We start from the raw sequence: 19,021 nt of genomic DNA, 5'->3' as shown, positions 1-19,021 counted from the left end.
TAGCACAGAGATCTATACCAGTATTCCCAACACAGCACTGGACACACTCCCCGGGAAAAAGGAAGGTCCCGTAAACGTGCACATACCATCAACAGTACGCAGCGTCATTTCGTAGGGTGATTCTTCCCTTTTCCTGGGGGATAAAACGTTCACACAAGTTTGGAAAACGCTTGTCTGTAACCCCAGTGGACTGGATGAAGCACATCCAAAAAGGACAGAAACAGCAGCAGCATGGGAATTCTCAGTGCACCATGATGGCGCTTATTTACAAGCTATACAAGATGACACCCTTTGACTGCTAAGGAACAGCCTGATGAGAAACAGTTGGCACCTTGAGTACACCAGATTTCTCAGAAAGAATGCTCCTTTCAAAACCAGGCTTTGCGATGCCATTTGCACAGCTTTCTGAAATGATGGATCGCCTTTGAAGACATCAGGCAAACTGTATGCATGACAAAGCGTTTCTCAAAAAAGCCTCCAACCAGCAAATAAATTAGTGGACAAAACTAGGCATTGGTCTTGCACCTGAACAAAGCGGTCCTGAGCTCAAGTGTGGATGAAAACCAAACTGTAGTCTAATACACTGCCATGCTGCAAAGCACAAGCTGTTGTTGCAGCAAGCGTCTTGGGACACATGAAGCTCTTACGACAGCACAGAAATATACAGAGCTATCTATGTTCTGTTCTTCTGCCAACAACGGCAAAATATTTAAGAGAACTTCTGAGAGAACACAGCATTTAATCGCTTACAATATCTGTTCGGGGTGGTCTGTGGACTGTCAGCACCAAATATATTCAGTAGCTGCATACCTGGCGCTGCTGCTGACCTTGCAGAATGCAGTCAAAGTGCATTTGAGAACATTTGAACTGTAGAACAGTAATATAGAAGATGAAAGGCTGAGAAAAGCACTTAAGTAGACACAAAGCAAACCTGTAAGACCTCTCAAGCATACACATATACACAACGAACAGTTTATGCTTACAGAAGGAAACTACTGTGTTAAGCTTGCTCATTTGTAAGGACAGTCAATAGAAAGGCAAACACACACACTTCCATACAGATGTGGGCGTGCAGAAACGGGCCTTGTGCACTTTAAACAGTTCTCCATCAGGTGCAGTAAAAGGCAGTAGTCATCTTTGTAACCCCAAAATTTCAAATCCTGAACTGAAGCTAATGATTTACTGACAGGTACACGCAATTCTCCCCTTCCAACCTACTATTAATACTGAGATGAACATGATTGGAATGATGCAAACAGAAGTTCCCCAGGAAACTTAACATTTTGCAATAAGATCAACAGAAGCACATACAGCAGTACTGGACAGAAATGCTTTTTCAGTTTTCCCGTGAGAAGGAAAACAAAAAAGCCCCTAGACAGGCAAGACTTCACTCTGTGGACAACAGATGATTCTGAATATAATCTCTCTGACAAATCTTGAAAAAGAAAGAAAGAAAAAAAAAAAAAAAGAAGAGAGTTGGTAGTTTAAAGACTTTCAGAATATGTAACTGTAAGTCTTCTCAATTTACAAGACCACGGCTGGATTGGCATGATTTTGAAATCCAAGAATCCAAGAAGCATTTAGCTGTATTTTACCTTTAATCAAACCTCATTCAGAAGTTGTTTTTTGTTAAAATGTAAAAGGACGCAACTAAAGAAAGTCCCAAACAGAAGTTATTCGTTCAGCTTTCTTTAAGAGCATATGAAGAACAGAATGACTGTAACTGAAGACAATTTGCAGAAACAAAGCCTCTTAAGCCAGCCCTTTGTGAACCTTGATATTCAGACAGTTCCATCAATCACAACAAAAATCTAGGTCATCGGTACTTTCAGCCAGGATGCAGGAAAAAAACAGCACATCTTAGGAACCAAAGATTTTCAGGGAATTACACAGAATACTTGAAAAGCTTCTGAGACACATTTCTGATAGAACTTCAATCCTCTTCCTCCCCAACAGCTTTTATCCCTCCACCCCTCACTGGACCACCCCAAATCTCAGTTTGTTCCAACTTCAATACCTTTTCAGATACCTTAAGTCAAAGGAAGAAGGGCAAAGCCGTCGTACTTTACCCAAAAGGAATCTTGGACTGATTTTTTTTATACACTACTCTAAATTGGACTGTAGCACATCCATCCGCTAATATTAGGAAAATAACAAATCTAACACGCAGGACTTGCTGAATGTCCAGAAAGACATACTCTCAGAATAAAGATTTTAACCGAAGTGTCACACATGGAGCTTACTGACCAAATCTGTGCTGTGATTTTTTTCCCTTTTTTTCCCCCTGCACTCTTTGAAGACACTTATCCTATCAAATGTGTAGCTTTAAAAGGTCTAACTACAAGATAACTTTTGCATGAATTCCTTCAGCAGCTTCTAAGCAGCAGCATCAGTTATTTCAACCACTAGAACGCTGAGCCATTCTTAAAAGGATGGGAAATGCTTCCTTAAACTTACTGCTCATCATCTCCCCATATCTCAGAGAGTTAGCTTGAGAAGAAACAGTTCCTGTACAAAGCTCGGCCTCAAAGACACCACCTGGTAGTCTTCATGGTACCAGTACCAAAATGCAAAGAGAAAAATCGCAAAGCAGATCCATAAAGGACACGTCCAGGTACTGAAGAGAAAGGATGAGCTGAAAATGCTGCGTGATGCAAAGACCAAAATAAAGAGCTTAGAAAACTTTATGAGGCAAAGTAGTATAACATATCCTGTATTGGAAACCAGACACCAAGGTAGAAAACCAAAAAGAAAGCTATGCAAAAGAAATTGGTATTTTGGTGTCTTTAAAAGGACAGATGATTAAACTTTAACTGGAGAAGCCTACTGTTCATCGAGATAGTCGCCCTGCATCAATTCATTTTATCCGTGAACTACGGCAAAAATAAAAGGCAGCTCAGCATAGATTCCACTGTCACCCATGGACAACGCAAATAATTTCAAGGTGTTAGCTAAGACAAAAGACTGCTCAAGATTTCTGGTTCTAGGAAGTCACTAGACTTCCAAAGATGTGAGTAACACCTTGAAAGTTGGGGAAGGGATTGCCAAGACTTGGTTCCAGTTCCTTGGAGAAGAAAGGAGAGCAAGGAGGGAGCGCCACCCAGTGCCCAGAGCATCTGCCAAGGAGGCTGAGCCAACCACGTGGCTGTGGGATGAGATGCATCCTCACCTTGGGACCAGCCAAGCCAGCTTTGTGAGTAGTGGTCTAAGGCCAGGAGTGGAAGAAATGTTAGACTCTTCTACAGAGAAGAGTTAAGAACCTGCAAATATTTACACTAATCTGTATAAAAAATTCTGGTACGTAAGAGGATATTTCAACAAATAAAAGTTTTTCCAAGATAGTTTTATATTTGTGTTTTGTTTCTCACGTAATTTCAGAGGGATACTAATTCTGATGGTGACTACTCCATCCCTGGGCCACCTTCCAAAATACTTTCTATTTCCTACCGGAAACACGTCAGACTGTCCTACACAACACAACAGGTGTTGTTGGCTTTTTGATCCACTTGGTCCTTTGACCAAATGTTCTTGTGTTTTCATAGATAACCAAGCAGCTTACCTACCAGCAAGCTGTAGATAAGCCTGAGCAGGCCTGGCTTCACCAGCAGTCAGTCCTGGGCAGGGACTCATTGGTCACACCACAATGTGGTTATAACGCAAAGCACATAGCCCAAGGACAATGAGAACACAGCCGGATCCTTGCACCAGTTTTACCACCTATTCAACAGGGCAAGGCCTCTTCTTCATCTTTCAGTCCTTACCCACTGTCATCGGAATGCAAAAGAAATACTGAAAAATAACCAGTGTCCAAATTAATTTTTATGGAAGTAGTTTCTTTCGGCTTGCAGTTCCCTTTACTGAGATAGAAGCCATGCATCAAAAATCAACACTCAGGCATGGCAGCGGGGGAAGAAGGAAGAGGCAGGTACACCAACTTGGCAGTGGACAAAAAAATTCTTTTAAGACAGAATTAGAGAAAAGCAGACTTAGAAGAGAATCAAAAGGTGGCCAAAGGGAAGAAGAAAGATTTCAAGATTATTTTTTTCTGAATGCTCACAGAACGTTTGACCTCATTTCTGACACCTGTGAGGCTGGTTACGTGCACTACATAGCAATAGGGTGCTAAAACAGTACTATCATGTTTGTATTAAAGTTTTCCAACAAGATTTCTCAAAGAGACAGAGCTTCTTCCTTTTGACATACAATTCTAGCGGGATTCAAGTTAACCTAGCTTATGCACAACCAACAGCCCAAATGTGTTTCAGATGACTTACATGACACCTTGCAGAACTTTCTGGGGATCGAGGTCAAATAATCTGTCAACATAGTGGCGGCTGCTGGCCGTTACTTCCTGCAGGGAAAAAAATGATACAGATTTTTAATAGTTTATATCAAGTCATAGAATGGCAGAAAAACAGGAATGACTAAAGCACGTCTACAAAACCTACCAGGCAAGACAGCAGCAAAACCACAGGATCATATTCAAACATGCAGTATGTTACTGCTGGGCAACATCTGCACAAAGAATTAACCCCAAGTTTAAGCATGACTTAAAGAATAAGATGTATTTAATGCAGATAACAATATGTTATGAGTCAAAGCAAGTTAATGGAGTGCTGGTAGGTATTTGTAGTTTATGAAAAGGACACATAAAGGGGTCTATTTCAGATATCAGCACTGCCTTAAATTCCAATTTACTTATGTTCAGTTCATACAAAACCCACAAATTCCTGCAAGAAAAAGTTGTAAGAACTGTTAATGTTGCTCAAGAGGTATATTGACAAACAAGCTCTTGACAATACGGAAGTGCATATTAAGACACCTCACTGTAGCCTACCTTATCATCACAAATTTACACATTGCAGACACTGTCCTTCTCTATGACACAACGCCTACTGTCCCACACAACTTCAACAGGGACAGCAGCACAATATTCTCCATAACATTTCCCATAACTACTTTACAAGAGAAAGTGAACTCTCCTCTCGGTAACAGGACCATGCTTGTAAGCTAAACATTTATGCACCAATGATTTGTTATTCTCTTTGAGAAGATCCAAAGCTGGAGATGAAAAGCGTTCCAAAAATTACGGGTGGGAAAAGGGAAGAGAATTTTCCCTCCAGGTTCTCACAAACACGTGCCAGAAAACATTTCCATTATCTCTCTTTTTTTTTTTTCCAGCTCAACCTTTTATTAGGCTTTTCCTATTTTTCCCTTATGAATTTTGCTTGAAAGGAACTATAAGGGAATTGAGAACTGTTTGTGGCTTCACAGGTATCTAACTCTGGGCTAAACCTGTGCCTGCTTCCCCAGCCAGCCAGAATCACCAGCAGCTCACTCATGGTCTCACATAAGCCTGAGAGAAGAATCTAGATGCAGGAGGACTCCTTTGTCTACAAGAATATTATTAAATTATGCTAAATAAACTCTACGTGTAAGCATCCACCACGTAATGAGGACAGTATTTTTGCAAACCGCAGCGGACTTTCACCTGCCTGATCTATGTATTTCTATGTAAATTGCCCTGGACTCCAGAGATCCCACTGCCTTCCGTCTCTAAAACACGCTGGCTTTCACCTTACTAGCCAGCAGGGCTGTAATGCAGAAGGACATTCGTATCCAGGCCAACAAGTTCTCCAGGTAGGCCCCGAAAACCAAGCATCTAGCACCACCGTCAGTTTCACGGGTCCCTCGCTCAGCAAGAAACCGCGCTCCGGAGGGACAAGAAAAAGAAAAACAACGCGACGAGGACGCCCGGGGCTGCTCCAAGCGGCTCCCACGCCGTGCCCTCCGCATTGTTCCCCGCAGCACCGGGTGCCGGGCTCCCCGGGGCCCTTCCAGCAGGCCGGAGGGACCGGGGGGGGAGCGCTGAGGGGAGCGGGCGGGCCCCAACGGCGCCGGGTGCCGGCGGTCCCGGCCTGCCCGGGGCGGGGGGGGGGTGGGGGTGAGGACAGCCGGGCGGCGCCGGGGGAAAGTTGCCGGGACGGGGGCGCCCCCAATCCGCACAAAGGCCCCGCGGTGCCCCCCGCAGCCGGCGGCCAAGGTCAGGCCGAGCCCCCCCGGCGGGCACTCACCGAGAGGACGCTCATGCGGAGCGGCGCCTCCAGCACGCACGACGCCATCTTGGCGGCGCAGCAGCAGCCGCAGCCCCGCCGCCGGCGGCGCCCTCAAGCGCGTCGGAGCGCGGCCGCCACCGGGCCCGGCCTCATGGCGGGGCGGGGAGGGGCGGGGATGAACCGAGCGGGGCGGAGCGGGGCGGAGCGGGGCCGAGCGGCGCAGCCTCGCCAGGCCCCGGCCCTGCCCAAGCGCCCCGCACGCGGCGCCGGGCTGAGGGCGGCCCCTGGCGGCGCTGCCGGCCCCAGACGCCAGCGGGGAGCGGGCCCGGAGCGCCCCCAGCTCGGCGGGCAGCGTCCCTGGTGCTCTTAGCGAGGTGTTTGGGTTTTGTTTTTTTTGTTTGTTTGTTCCCTAAACCCCCCTTTTTGCATATTTTTGGAAGATGTAGCGCCGGGGTAGCAGGACCCCGGGTGGTGCACAGCTGGAGGCCCGGGGGTGCTGCAGCCTACCGGGGACAGCAGTTGTGGTAAGGGGATGGTAGGAACGCCACCGGTCACGGCTCCTTTGCAGCTTTTGCTTTCAAGCGGTAAACACGGGGTTGGCAGCTGCCAAGGATCTTGCAGAGGATAATGGGAGCACAAGGTGGGGATTATCCTTAATTTTTAGAAAATAACTTATTTGCTTTTGAAAAAGCTCCGCCCCTGTTCTTAGTTTGTTCTGTGAGGAGGTTACTAGCACAGTCTGAACAAAATCCCCTGGAATAAAACAAGTGAACAATGTTCTCAAGCACTGCCCCAAAATGTTTCTGCTTTTATCTACAAGAAGTGCAAGTCTCAGCTACTGACCAGTTTGTGAGTATAAATGTACCAGGTCTGACAAAGCAACCTTTTCCAGATGTTTCTCAGCAACACTGAAATTTTTCAACAACTCTAAAATTACCTTTAAAGGACTCGGGATCTTAGGATCCAAAACTGATTGAATGTGTCAGCTTTTCCTAACTTTTTACATACTTATTGGAGTACTTGGTCTTAACTGAAGAAGCATCAAGTTCTGAGCTGCAACTGACTTTACATGTAACAGGATCTTGCTGACACAGAAAATCCATAGTAGATGAGAATACAGTGGAGATGGATTCTTCAAACTGCAAAGAGGTCAAGCAACTGCAAGAAAGGGCACAATGAGTCTATATAATCACACATGGTTCATATTCAAAAAAAAAGTGTATTTATATCCACAATCCACTCAATGGATGCTGACATTCTTCATTAAAAAATGAAAACACATCTAAAGATTCTAAAAATCAGTATTCCATCTTGGCAGTCTCCTTTCTAGAAAGCCAAAACGTATCAGAAAGTAGAGGACACAACAAAACAATTTGCTTTAAAAACATATGAAATCAGACAAAAACATACATTAAGTGTAACCGACATCTTCCACGCCACATAGAATTTGACAGCTGAACACCACACAGATTTGAGTGACTTTCCAAGTTCATACCATATTTTATACTTAAAATCGCATCTTTTTGATGGTACAGAGGAAATACTTTATTACCATGATACTCTTCAGATCGTGAGGAAATGCAGGCATGATTAAAGGTTTTAACATTGCACACCCAAGACCCTTAAAGATACTGAACTATTTTCAGTAACCGAGGCCACCTTAACAGGTGTTTTAGATAACCTAGGGGTTACACCAAGCTCTCCCAATTCTTAATCACATCTTACCACAGTCCTCTTTGGTGAGTTTGCTGACAGATGAGCAGGCACAGAGATATACAGGAATATTAACAGGGTCCAACTAATCATTTAGTTAACAAGATACTGTCCTCTGGGAAAGGAAAAAAAAAAAAAAAAAAGAAACCCAGGATGTTAATGGTATCAGCACACCAATATAAAGCCGTTAATCTGAACCATGGAGAGCATTAATTTTGACATATGCCAGTTCTTGAATACTTATATGCATTTAGTTTGCACAGTGACCTGCTGGCAGGAGAGAAACCAAGATGAATCCCAGAATTTGACTGATTTTAAAGACAGAAGTTGAAGCATTTCCCTGCTACAACTCACAAGTCTATTTTGACTTATTGCTCCAGGTTCAGTTCTCTTTTCCTGTAGGAATGCTTTCTTCTCCATAGCGCTCAGGCCTTAGATGAGTAAAAGCACACGGGAACTACTGCTTATCTCAAGGGCGGCACAGTCATGAGGAATTCCTTCTCTGATTCTGAAAGCTCAGCACAGAACACCAGTAGAAGCTGACTGTAAGGCTAATGAGTCTAATGGGATGCCATGGAACTTAAAAATACTCGTTTTCATGAATTCGGTAAGTTTTGTTATCCTCACAGCATTCTAGGCCAAAAGGAGCATGATACGTTTGCTAATTCAGGGAAAACTGAAGAAGAGTAAGAAGAATAAAAAAAAAAAACTTCCAAGAAGATCCGAAGGAGAACAGGAGCTGCCCAGCCATAGGTAAAGCCTATGAAGGTACTGGAAAATTCCAGACTGAGCTGTAAGAATTAGGAATTTACATCCTACTGAAAAGAAGCATCAGGTGAAAAGGTAGGCTAAAAATGATGGCAAGCATTGCTGTCTGAAGCATCAGTCACCTTGCATGAAAATACAACACAGCCTTAATTAGTGAGAATTGAGACAGTGATGACGTCCATGTTTAGAAAGCTGTTCATCGCAAACAGATGCATTTTAATTTTACGATATGGTTCTCAACTTCTAAGAAACAGCACACAAGTGAGTTTTTAAGAACAGAGATGTTCTCTTGCATGGTCCTCATAAAACCATCATGCCTCAAATTAAGGGACTTGGTTCTGTACCAAAACAGTAAAAGCCAATACTAGACAATACACATTGTTTTGTTTATGACCACGAAGCTTTTCTATGGTATGAATGTCAGCAGAAAAAAAAATCCTCACTCTTCTATTGCTGTTTTGTTATCCTGGGAATTCTACTCTCAAATTTAGTTCACGCAGTTATTGCATATGCTATTTTGTATTAAAAGTTCAGTATAAAACAAGACAAAAGCAATAAAATCAAATAGTTCAGCCTCATAAGTCAGGCATCCTCTCACTTTGACTTGAGTTATAGTTCAAGAGTTCTTTTCCTGTTAAACCAGCACGGTGATTCTTGAATAGCAGTACAGCTCAAGATACATAGTATATATACACTCATAACCAAGAACCTCAGCAAAATCAACTGATTATACATGGGCTTTAAGTCCTTTGACAAAGCACTTTGTTGGAATTGGAAAACCTTGCTTCTGGCTTAGATATTTAATCAAACTAAATATTCTTCCCTGAAAGAGATGCATAGAGCCTCTTCACCTCAAGAAAGTAGTGTAAGATCAAATAATGTTAAAAGCATGAGTAGTTCACCATAGTTCTCACCACCTCTACACAAAGGGGTAGGGAGATAACTTAGTTATGCAACATGTAAGTGTTACTCTGTTTTATCTTCATCCTCTGCAGCATAGATGGCTTGATTCCGTCTCTTGATTTTTTTAATGCCCGTGTTCCCATTTTCATTACCACCAATGCGCTTTAAAGGTCTCTCATTCAAGCTCTTCTCTTCTGCCTGCTTACTCACGCCAGATTTCTCCAGTTCCTCATTATTGGAGTCCATAGCATCGTCAGATGATACTGCCATGGAATCTGGCATGATCCTGATGTCAGAAAAACTTGCAGAAAATTCAGGAGGATGATCAGGGGAAGGATCTACAGAACACGTACTCAAGTCTTCATCACCTTCATCATCCAGCATTATTTCATCGGGATTAATGGATGAAAGTCCAGAATTATCTGTATTATATTCACTGGGTTCCTCTGCTGACCCAGTACTGTCCATCTCTTCCTCTTCCTCCTCCTCCTCATATTCTCGTACTGAGCCCTCTTCTTTAACTTGCTGGATCCTATCATTGATGTCAGTGAGGCCAAACTGAGCACAAAACTCAGTGGTCTGGGGATTGATGGTATGAACTGGTTCCATGTTTTTTTGGGGCTTGCTGGGATCATAACAAGCAGCCGTCAAGGTGAAGTTGCAAGGAATTTTGAGGTTATGATTCAGCTCTTCTAACACCTCCTTGATGGCTTCTTCTGTTACACTGTAATCCCACCTAAATAAGTTCATAAAGTTAACAAAAGTGCAGCTAGTCAAAAGGTATTTTCTGTTCCCACTGCAAATGTACACTTTAGAACATCAGTAACAAATCCGTCTTACAACAGGCAATTTCTCAGCTTCCCCCCTCCCTCCAAGCATTTTACCTTTGGTCAATACTGAGATTCTGCTCTGCACACCAAGGGTCTGCACACAATGCCAACCTACCTGGTATAGCCTGGAAGCCTGATTTTCAGTCTCACAGTGACTGACAAGAAGACTAGTCACCATGTATTTTTTGCCCCTTGAATGGTGTTATCCAAGTCTGCCAAAGAAAACTAACTGCCTGCACAGAGCAGTAAAGAAACTGTAAGCTCTGCGGCACAGCTTTTATCATCCCCTTTGTTTTCCAAAACATTTAGCAAGTCCTACAGACATTAGAGGCTGCAGAATAGAGAAACCCAGCTGTAAAGGATAAGATAAGAAACACAGCTATAAAACGTCAGTACACTTCCAGCCAAGCTAAATCATGTTTTACTTTCTACTTTGCATGATACTTACTTTGCATGGAGGCCGTTATTTTCAGGCATATTCCACAAGCTCTGAGTCACATTAATGAGACTGTTGGTGGCCTTAAGGACTGCAATCCACTCAGCATCGTACTCCAGTGAGTCACCTGCAGCAGGATCATGCTCTACATCTATTATCTGTTCAAAACAAGCAAAAAAAACAAAGAAAATAAAACCATAAAACAGATTAGGTGAGATATTTCTCTTCAAACTTTAATTGTTTTCTGGTGTTAAGTGCTGTTTTCATGGTACAGAGTTGTAATTAAGTCTGAAGTATGCTAAGCTAATAGCCTCAATCAAACATCCTCTCATGGCAGTCCTACAGAGAAGCCTACAGCAGTAAGGAGGCAAGTGGACGATCGGCAACTAAAGCAGGCTCTCCTGTAACACTTCTGTATTTTAGCTTATAGCAACTCAAAATCAGAGCACCGTCCTCTCCCTACTTCCAGCTACTGGACAGTTACACAACTTAGAAAACAATTTGCTTACTCTTAAATTCATACCTTCTTCTAAGCCAAAAATCATGAAGAATCGACAAGTTTTTCTATGGACATTCTTAGCACAGAATGAGATTAGCATCGATAGTTCTTAAGAACACTTTCAGCAGCTGACCGATTGAAACCCAAGTCACTTTGTCTTCTGTGACACTAACCTCAATCAAGCAATTTGGATTAGCCAAGCTGCACCAGTCAGCTCTGGTTTTAAATAATCCATAAAAGGAATTCAACCTTCTAATGTAGTGTAAAATAGAGCTAAACACAGGTGGATGACCACACTGCTGGAGGCAGTTATTACTGCAGTCCAGTTCTCCTATGGGATTTTAGGTGCAGACTAGCACCCCCATGGACTTCTGTATAGCAAAAGCCCATCATCAGACTCTCATCTTCAAAGGTAGCTAGGGCAATTGGATCCCACCACACATCCTAAAGACAGATAACGAACCATCTTCCCTTTAAGACAAATAACAGCTACTTTAAAGTAAGACTACTGAGATGTTTGACTGCATCTGAACAGCTTGCTATCAGGTAACCTGCTGCACATGGTCATCACCTGCAGGAAGTCTCTGTGAGGCAGACATTTATCCAAAGCCAAAAATTTTGTTGCTTTTGGTAGCTCTTCTTTGGAGTTTGTCTAGGAAACACAAGATGTTAACAGTCATTAGCGTTCCTATGAAATTACAGTATTCTACACAAGTTACGTAGAGACTTAAAAACACAATTTACATTAAAATGGTTTCTGAAATAGAGAAGCAGAACAGGATTATTAGAAAGGGATGGAGAGAGAGAGAGAGGACAGACTTTAGCAGATGTCTAACAAAAAGTTGGACACTGAGAACAAGATAAAGCAAGAGACACAGGTCTGCTTCAACCAAGGCAGCTGAACATACCTAGCCTTGATGCCAAAAGAAAAACTTTAAGAGAAGAAGCAGACTTGAGTCCAAAATGTCTAGAGTTACCTTCTAACATCTAATGAATTGCGAATTAGAACAGCATGTCACACCACTTTCAGCAAAAATTCAAATTAAGGAAGAGAAGTTTCAACCTACAGGGACTTTTTTTTGTCTTTACCTAGGCAGCCAATTTCACCTGCCAAGCCTTAGTAAAGGTATCCTCCTGTCCCAGGTTAACCAGTCTGCTTATTTGCTTCTCTATCACTCTTTTGAAGCTGTATCCTTCCCCAGTAAAGCAGGGGAAAAGGGTGCTTTTCTGTAAAATTAAAATTAAGAAGCTTCAAGTGCAGCAACTTCACCTATTTCATGCTGTCCCTGAAGATGAGGTGGTGCCACCACTGATTTGTAACTTCTCTAACTTCCATAAGGCAGTGGTCTTAAGACCACTTAAGATTTTGGGGCTTAAGCGGAATTTTAATTTCTAAGCAAATTCACATTAAGAAGCTGCTTTTCTGGACATGACTACCTGCACTAGAATTCTGAAACATCCTTGGGAAGCATACGCTCTTGGTTTTATTCCCTTTTACCTGGTGTTGCATGAAAGCTGCAAACTTCACGTGGAGATGTGCTGAGAACCAGTAAGTGGGTTTCAGGTGCTGCAGCAGCTCTGAAGCAGCAGGGCTTCCTAAGGTGTTGCTCTCCACTTCTTGACGGAAGAAGGATTTCATTTTAAGAAGCTGCTTCTTGTTTCCATAGTGGTATATGCTCCTTGGCCAGTCATGTGACATAAATATGTCCATTGGGCGCTTTAACTATCATGCCAAAAAAGCATATGGTATAAATCAAACATATGATAAAAGTTTCAAAATTGCACATCACAAGACAGAACATGCATAACGCATCGTGTTCTACTTCAGATCAGATACAGAGCTAGCTGTGACCAGTAACCTCCCTTTCTAGAGCAATGAGTACATCTTTCAGATGGCCTTTGAAGTTGTCAAACGGTAGTAGTCCATTCTGACTACTGTGAAGCATTCTCCATGGATTGTACTACACTTTCTTGGGTCTGTCAGCTGTGTTTTATGTATACTGCCTTGTAAGAGGCAGTGCTGTCAGAGGAAGGCGGTGTGCTTCGTCACAGGAAGCATAAGGCAGCCAGGAGAAGACTTAAAGTTACAACTATAGAGCAAGTTCTCTACACACTATCAGTCATCTTCCTCGTGAATTTTCAAAATCTTTGTTCAGAAGGGATAATGGAATGGCTAAGCACAATATTCCTCCTCAAAGAAAGCACCCCTGAGAAGCCTAGTCAACATCATAAGTACAGCTTGGTTCAATGCTCAATTCATCTCCATCAGCTGTATCAGAACAAAACCGAAGTCTGGTAATAAACTCAGGGAAATGCATCAGATCCTTTATAAGGGCAGAAACCTTTGTCCCATATTCAGCATCCCTGTATCTAAACACTTGAGTCCCCAGTGGCAACCTGAATAATCATTCACAAGATGTTTATAAATATATCTGTTCACACCACAACCTCAGCCAAACAGAGTAGCTCTTGTGACAAAGCAGGGTGTAGGACATGGGTCAAAAACAAAGTTAATCTGTCCTTTACATTTCAAGCTGTGGGGTGAAGAATACTTCAACCGCAGCCTTTTGGGATCATCTCATTCAGATAATTCAATTTGCATTTGTAAACTTTGACTGCACGTTAGACAAGGTAGCATGCATCTTCCTAAAGCTGGAACAGAGGTGTACGGCTGGAGTACCTGTCATCCTCTGAACTTTATCCAATCTAACAAACAAAATCTCCCAATTATGCCCGATGCAGATCAAATTTGCCCTTCTACACAAAGCATTAAGGAGACACTCATCAAGTACAGTAGTGAAATCACAGCCTGCATGAAATGGCTTGTCAAGATTAGCTAAGATTTGCTGGCATGATTTGCTGTCTAGTAGTGCGCTGTTCAGGACAGCTTTAACATCTCATTTTTAAATTAATTAAAAACATCACTGTTTAAGAAATAATAATTTTGCTAACCTGCTTGAGTTTGAAGACCTCGATGTTCCTCACATGGTAAGCACTTCTAACTGTTTGCTGGTTGTACGGTGGACATTCAAAGTGACCTGAAACATTGAGAAAAGAGTAGGTGCCTGAATCAATGGGTCCCTCCTAATGCTGTTTGCAAGCTGGCTTCTTGGAGTCAGAGACATCTAAAGCAATACCACGTACAAGGCTGCCAGTAATTCAAGGAGATGCTGCATTTCCTTTACAGGGGGCTTACGCTGACAAGCTGTTAGTTTTTATGTGAGGCAAATATGTTGTAAAAATGTCTACAAAACCGAACGTTCCTTCCATTCTATCTTTTTTTTCTTTATGATTACAGAGAATACAGAAAACCAGTTATAGGGGAAGAAAAAAAAAACAACAACATTGCTCAAAGTTTTACTTTAACTCTTAAAACCCAGGCCCTGTCTGAAACAAGTACTTTTTGCCAGAAAAGCTTAAGTACGTCATTCCTGACTGAGATTTTGTGTTGCTCAGGTAAGATAACAGCCCTCCTTGCCTCCCCCTATCCCTTACCTCCACAGTAACACTGCACAGCCACGTGCCACCACATAGAGAGAGCTGTTTGCTGCACAGCCATGCAACATAGCTACCTACTTCAGCCAGTTGGTATCATGGTTAGATATGCAAACGTACTGGCACAGCCCGAGAATGGAAGGTAGACAGGAACAAGCAGAAGGCTAGCAGCAACGTAAAATAAAGTTACTTCTTTGATGGTAATGCTAACTACTGAAAGTCTCATCTACTGCAAGCAATATCCAGACATGCAACTGGTTTACTTGGTAACAAAAAAAAATTAATTAATACTGATAGGTATTAAATGGAATCAAGTGTTCCCAACAACTATTCAATACTTTGCAGATTGAAAGCCATCTCCAAAGCTTCTCTGAAGGATATATGTTGATGAACGAGAAAGACTAAGTTATGTGTCTGCTGACACCTGGCATCATTTATGATCAAGTCTCTGGCCACTGATGGTGACTCTTCCACCAAGGACGAGCTCCTGAACACACACATGAAAAATTGAGGGGAACAAATCTCAAGACTTACTGACACTAAGCCTCAGTTCTGGCCAGTCTGTCTGTACAGTATCACACTTATAAATCAACTGTTTTACACATGGAAAACTGAACAGTCTTGTGCTGCACGCTAGAAGGACACTACCATGGAAAAATCAAGATTGTTCCAGCCACAGCATTGAAAAGGCACACTGCTGCTTCCTGCTATGGCTGCCAGGCAGCTACACGGGCCACCTCCAGACCCTCCCCTGTGTTAACCCAAGAGGGGTTTCCAGCATCAGTCGGTTCAGAAGAGAGCAGGAGGTGCAGCCAGGGCACGGCGCCCCCCTCCCGCCATGCCGTACCTTTCCGGTAGTCGTGCGACTTGAAGATGCCCGAGATGCCGCCGATCCTCACGCCGCGGAACCGTACGACGCCCGCATAACCTAGGGCAGAGGGGAGCGCGCCTCGTCACGGCGGGGCCGGGGAAGGGGCCGGGGAAGGGGCCAGGGCAGAGAACCGGGCCGGGAGCCGGCCGAGCCTACCCAGGTAGTAGATGTTGGGCGCCACCCAGCCGCCGTAGGGCAGCTCCTGCAGGTGGTTGGAAGCCTCGTGGTTGCCGCCGATGAAGACGGTGAGGACAGGAGCCTTCTTCTCGCCGGAGTAGTACCTGCGGGGACACGACAGCTGCGGCGGCGGGGCCGGGTTGGGCCGGGTCTGGCCGAGCCGGGCCGGGCCGGGCCGCGCCGCGCTCACCGATAGAAGCTCTGCATGTGGCGATACTTGGCCGGCACGGCCATGCAGCGCAGGTCCGCCTCGTTGCGCACGGCCTGGAAGTCTCCGCAGCAGAGCAGCAGGTCGGGCCGCACGCCGTGCCGCCGCTGCAGCAGCTCCAGCGTCTCGTACAGCTTGTCCAGGGCGCCATGGCAGCACCCGGCCACCGCCACCTTCATGGCCGCCGCCTCGGCACCGCGCACGCGCCGCGCCCGCCCAGCGCGCCACGCAAAGTGCGTACGGCGAGCGGCCCGCCCGCTCGCCCTCTGCGGAGCGCGGTACGCAGAATGCGTAAGGCGAGCGACCCGCCCGGGCAGCCCCGCGCTGCGGAGAGCGCCCAGCTTCTCGTCCCGAGGGGCGGCGAATCCGTGTCAAGTAATAAAACCGCTCCAAGTTTTTTCCACTGTATTATTTTTTTTAAACAATCTTGAGGGATTGAATAACGTTATGATCGCATAGTTAAGCGTTAACTTGCTGCTCCATACCCTGTAATCATGGAATGAAGCGGACATTCCTGTCCCCCTACAGCGGCAAATACCACACGCCAGCCTCTTTCCATACTCAGAAAGTAAGTGTTCTCTTAACACATTTCATAATTTCACAATATTGGGTTACTGTGTGTTCTTTGGGGCTCTCGTCCAAGTCCAGCTGGGATGAAGGGAAAAATTCTCTGAACCTTCAATGCCCACGAGTCCTTTGAGTAAGAACACAGCAAAGTGCTCGGAGGTGTACCCAACCCTTTCAGTAACTGTTGCTGAAACTTACCCAGGTGTTGTGTGAGAGCTCGGTCAGCTCATCGCATCTCCTGGGAAGGTTTTCCAGCTTCTCTGAGGACAAGCAGCAGCCCTTCACATTTGCCACACCTCAGACTTCCTAGAAAGGTGCAGGTGAAAGAGAAATGTCCATGAGTCTCTGGAAGATACCGACTTACTCAGAATACACCATCCTGGGCAGCTCCCCAGGACTGCCAGGAGATGCCTCCTTGCTCCACTTCCTCCAGCCAGCCAGGTCTTCACTTTTTCTTTCCCGAGACAGCCCTACCCTTTCCTGCCTTCCCAACCATGTCCACAGCCAGTCAAAGTTAACTGACACTATAATTGTAATTCTTGGTTTTGATAGTTCTGGCTCATTTCTCATAAACCATGTGTCATTTATCCCCAGTAAATTGGTGTACAGCTGAGTCTGCAAGGGTTTTTTAGATTTTTTTTATGCTGTAGCATTTTAGTATTTTTGCACTATTCATTATGCATCTTAACGTACCAAATTTAAGTGTGGATGTTGACTGAGTAAAACCGCTCTGAACTTTCCGCAGCAGTTAGACCACAAAGGGAGGCAGTCACACTACTATTTACAGGGTAAGTAATGGCAAGTTAATGCTTAACTCTTTTATTGTTATTATGTTCAGTCATTCAAGACTGTTAAAAAAAAAAAAATGACTGAAGTGCAGCCCACTTCCACCACATGACTAATACTCCTTTGGTTATGGATAGGGCTTTGCAGTGGCCATTTCCTTGCCTGGATGTGGTTGTGCACATCTCTCATGGCTGCATGTCCAGTCCTACAATGGAGGGCCTGCACTTCTCTTAAGTGACCAAATCCTGTCCTGTGTGAGAGGGGAAGGAACTACAAGGCCACAAAAAGAGTCTCAAGAAACAGGTTCAGATCAGTGGGTTGTTTGGGTGCGAGGTATTTGCCCTTTAGGCTGTTGCCTGCCTATACCAACCTGTACATTGTTTGTTTGTTCATTTTTTTTTTTCCTGAGCTGACAGTGGTACTTCAGAGCCATAGAAGTAGCTTGGTTTTTATATCTCCAAAGAGATTAAAAAGAACAAAAGGTATTTTGACGGGCTGGGGATGACAGGATTGCATCCCTCACATCTGAGAACAGAATGGGAGAAACTTGGACTTTCCTGTCAAACACTTGCTAGCACTTTTAGAAGGTACCAAAATGCACTTAGAAGATACTAAAGTGAAGAGAAAAGCAAAAGGGAGGTATGTGTGGCTGACTTTTTGGGAGGAATGGTGTGGCTGAAAAGAGGTACAAGGGGGAGGCAGTGAGAGGGTGACAGTTTATGTGCTTGTGAAGGAGGGGGAGATTTAATGGAGGTGTGAAAGGGGAATCAGAGGTGTTCCTGCTGAGGCTGAAATGTCCCTGTAAGCTGTGAGGGAGTGAGGTGGGCTAGAGGGTTGGTACGTATGTGCCACAGAAGGAAGAGGGTGCTACAACCAAACAAGACTTCAGAGATCACCTGAGGAGAAAAACCCATGAGGTTGGCCTAAACACCACCAGACTTACCTGCAACGACGTTTGGGCGTCTTGGGGCGCCTCCTCCCCCAGCATTGTCTGGTAACTGCGGCACCAAACCACGACCTGCAGCACACACACCGCCAGCGCAGGGCCGCCCGCTGAGGAGCGGCGGTTGCGGGCGCCCTGTGGCTCCCCTGCCTCTCGCTTTTCCCCCTTCCACAGGCACCCAGCGCCCAGCACGCCGTTTTGCTGGTGGGTGCCAGCAGCCTAGAGCCGCAGCGGGCTCCGCTGGGTTTTTACAACGGCTGAGGGAAAAAAAAAAAAAAACAAAAACAAAAAGCAACCAGCAAGCCGCGGAGGGGGGCGGCGTGCGGAGAGGAGCGGGTCGCTGAGGCGAGGAGGAGCCGAGGGCGGGAAGGGAGGGCCGCGTCCTCCTCCTCCTCCTCCTCCTCCTCCTCCTCCTCCCCCTCCCCGTCCTCCCCTCAGCGCGGGCAGCGCCATTCCGCCGCCTGCCCCTCACAGCCCGGCCTCGGCCCGCAGCCCGCAGCCCGGGGCCGCCTGCCCGCCCTCCCGCCGCGCCTCCGGGGCGGGGACCCCGCTGCGCGGAAGGGGCCGGCGGGGCCGGGCAGCACGAACGACGCGCCCGGTGCCGGCATGGGACGGGGAGCTGCCCGGGCGGGTAGGTGTGGCGGCACCGGGGGCCGAGCGGCCGCCTCCCCTCAGCCCGGCGGCGGGGCGAGGGGGGCCGGGGCCCCGCGTGGGGTCTGCCCGCAGCGGCGGCGGCGGCGTCGAGGCGGCCGGGGAAAGGAGCGGGGAG

The 19,021-nt window shown here is 45.5% G+C and overlaps 3 protein-coding genes across 6 annotated transcripts in view; 1 reads left to right on the top strand and 2 right to left on the bottom strand.

The window, feature by feature from the left end:
• Positions 1-6,257, bottom strand: part of ARMC8 (armadillo repeat containing 8) — a 63,817-nt gene extending 57,560 nt beyond the window's left edge. The window contains exons 1-2 of one of the 3 annotated variants that reach the window (XM_082767100.1): positions 6,075-6,257; positions 4,275-4,351 (exon numbers count right to left, since the gene is read on the bottom strand). In XM_082767100.1, the coding sequence (XP_082623226.1) occupies positions 4,275-4,351; positions 6,075-6,122 (125 nt within the window). In that variant the 5' untranslated portion in view covers positions 6,123-6,257. The remainder of the gene's footprint in view (positions 1-4,274; positions 4,352-6,074) is intronic. The other 2 variants (XM_082767098.1, XM_082767099.1) reach the window with 2 other exon arrangements.
• A 1,004-nt stretch (positions 6,258-7,261) lies between these two features.
• On the bottom strand, positions 7,262-16,330 carry DBR1 (debranching RNA lariats 1). The gene is made up of 8 exons (XM_082767015.1): positions 15,939-16,330; positions 15,728-15,852; positions 15,548-15,628; positions 14,158-14,243; positions 12,704-12,928; positions 11,777-11,857; positions 10,719-10,864; positions 7,262-10,176 (listed from the first exon to the last, which is right to left on the bottom strand). The coding sequence occupies exons 1-8, from the start codon at positions 16,133-16,135 to the stop codon at positions 9,504-9,506; spliced, it is 1,614 nt and encodes a 537-aa protein (XP_082623141.1). The 5' UTR covers positions 16,136-16,330; the 3' UTR covers positions 7,262-9,503.
• A 2,382-nt stretch (positions 16,331-18,712) lies between these two features.
• The window catches only part of PPP2R3A (protein phosphatase 2 regulatory subunit B''alpha), a 50,359-nt gene continuing 50,050 nt past the window's right edge, over positions 18,713-19,021 (top strand). For both annotated transcript variants that reach the window (XM_082766944.1, XM_082766945.1), the window contains exon 1: positions 18,713-18,883. The gene's annotated coding sequence lies outside the window, so the exon portion shown is untranslated. The remainder of the gene's footprint in view (positions 18,884-19,021) is intronic.

This window comes from Aythya marila (assembly GCF_965140915.1).
Source record: "Aythya marila genome assembly, chromosome: 9".
Taxonomy (NCBI): Eukaryota; Metazoa; Chordata; class Aves; order Anseriformes; family Anatidae; genus Aythya; species Aythya marila.
The sequence above is the reverse complement of the archived record's forward strand: the minus strand, read 5'-3'. Positions and strand labels throughout refer to the sequence as shown.

Coding starts and splice junctions, on each gene's coding strand:
- DBR1 (XM_082767015.1), bottom strand. CDS start 16,135: ATGAAGGTGGCGGTGGCCGGGTGCTGCCATGGCGCCCTGGACAAGCTG. Junction 15,853..15,938: donor CACATGCAGAGCTTCTATCG/GTGAGCGCGGCG, acceptor GTGTCCCCGCAG/GTACTACTCCGGCGAGAAGA. Junction 10,865..11,776: donor CTCACAGAGACTTCCTGCAG/GTGATGACCATG, acceptor TGTTTTGAACAG/ATAATAGATGTAGAGCATGA.